The sequence below is a fragment of the Echinops telfairi genome, unplaced genomic scaffold, assembly GCF_000313985.2.
Source record: "Echinops telfairi isolate 266 unplaced genomic scaffold, ASM31398v2 ScPeMD7_2291;HRSCAF=2852, whole genome shotgun sequence".
Lineage (NCBI taxonomy): Eukaryota > Metazoa > Chordata > Mammalia > Afrosoricida > Tenrecidae > Echinops > Echinops telfairi.
This window is the reverse complement of record NW_022106189.1, coordinates 19,999,367-20,001,117: the sequence shown is the minus strand read 5'-3', so window position 1 is coordinate 20,001,117 and position 1,751 is coordinate 19,999,367. Positions and strand designations below refer to the sequence as shown.

The 1,751-nt window shown below is 61.1% G+C and overlaps 1 protein-coding gene across 1 annotated transcript in view; it reads right to left on the bottom strand.

Moving 5' to 3' along the window:
• Positions 1–1,751, bottom strand: part of LOC101658571 (cholesteryl ester transfer protein) — a 25,902-nt gene that overhangs the window by 15,251 nt on the left and 8,900 nt on the right. Inside the window, exons 5-7 of the mRNA XM_045293894.1 lie at positions 1,592–1,679; positions 293–362; positions 133–193 (exon numbers count right to left, since the gene is read on the bottom strand). Of these exons, the coding sequence (XP_045149829.1) occupies positions 133–193; positions 293–362; positions 1,592–1,679 (219 nt within the window). The remainder of the gene's footprint in view (positions 1–132; positions 194–292; positions 363–1,591; positions 1,680–1,751) is intronic.

Here is a 1,751-nt window from a genome sequence, read left to right as displayed (position 1 = left end):
TGAGTCTGACTGGTTGCCCTGAGTCAGAGTCAGACAGAGGCCAGAGACCAGCAGGGGTGGCTCAGGTCTCAAAGTCACACAGTGGCCACAAGGGCACTTCCGACCCCCACACTGCCCTCATGGCGCACTCACCAGCTCTCTTCTGGACAAAGTCGGCCATGATGTTGCTGATGATGTCAACTTCTCTGCAGACCTGGGGAGAGGCCACAGTCGGGTCAAGGGTGGTGCTTCCCTCGCTGGAAGGAGTTGGTGGGGGGGGGCGGGCCTGGGCGGGGCCACCAGGCCTCCTCACCTGTCCCTTCAAGATCATCTTCAGGGTGAAGGAGATGAAGTTCGTGAACAGCTGCTGGAACCAGCCAGGCCTGAGGGGACAAACACACAGGGATCACCTGCTGCAGGGCTCTGACCGCCCGCCCCTGCAGGCTGCTGGCATCCAGCCCACCCCACAGCGGAGCTCACTGAGGAGCTGCAGAGGGGCAGGGCCACCCGAGGGCTCACAGGGCTGCGATGCTCCACCCAGAGTTCCCCCGGAGGGCCTGTGCCGTGCCGCACGGCGGCTGCCTGGTGTCACAAGCAGGGACACACTGGGGCCCGGGTCCACCTATGACTGAGCGTTCCCCTGTCCTCCCTCCAGGTACCCCCGAGGACAGCTACCAGTGACTATATGGCCTGTAAGTGTCCCTTTGCCTCTCTGAGCCTCAGTGGCCTCCCTGGGCAATGGAGCTACTCAGAGTTCCGGGCAGGATTCACTCACTGCCCTTGGTGAATTGCAACTCCTAGTGACCTCTAGCGCCTCGCCTATAGGTCTGCCCATAGTTCTGCCCATAGGCGTGACTGCACCTGTGGGTTTGCGAGTCCGTAACCCTCTGTGCCAGTGTTGGTGGTGGCATTGGATGCCTCTGGCTCACAGCCATCCTCTGTACCACAGAAGGCGGCACCGCCTGGCCCTGCCGGCCGGCCCACTGTTGCCAGACTCTTCTTGCTCCTGTGGAGCGGCTGGTGGCCCCCGAGCCACTGATCTCTCAGTGAGCAAACCAACAAGACACCCCTATACCCCCAGGGCTCCGGCCCTCGCTGGGGATCCAGAGAGCAGAACCATCAGGAGCACGGGGCTCCGGGCACACAGGACAGGGGTGGGAAGCCTAGCCGGACCCAGTGGCCCCCGGCAGCTGTTTGTCCTTCTTGGCAAGTGACTTGCTTCTCAGGGCCACCCTCTACAGCTTTAAAATGCACACACAAGTAGCACCTGCCCAGGGTCGCTGCGGGGATTCCGTTAACTGCCTGGAGGGAGCGCCTGGCTCACAGGAAACACCAGTAGGCGCTGGCTAGGAATTCTAGCTGGGAGTCGCTCCATGTGGGGCCCGGGAGGCAGGATGCACTCTGTGGAAACCAGTGTTTCCATGCCTCAGTTTCCTCACCCGTGAACAGGGAATCATAAAGAACCAGGTTCCTGGAGCTGACTTGGAAACTTTCAGGAAATGTGGCAAATTCTCAAGTGCTTTTGGAAGTACTGAGAGGAAGGGGAAGTGACTCCATGCCCTGAGCTGGCAGGTGGGGAGGGGGGCAGCGCACTCAGAAACTCGGCACTTACTTGTGATCTCCGTGGAGGTTCAGGAGCAGCTTGTGGAAAGACAGGTAGCAGTCAAGGGTAGTAGCCTGCACTAGGCCAGAGTCACAGGCTGCAGACAGGCCCCAACACCATGGTCAGGGCAGCCTCAGCCACTGGGCACTGCCCACATGCTGCCCAGGCC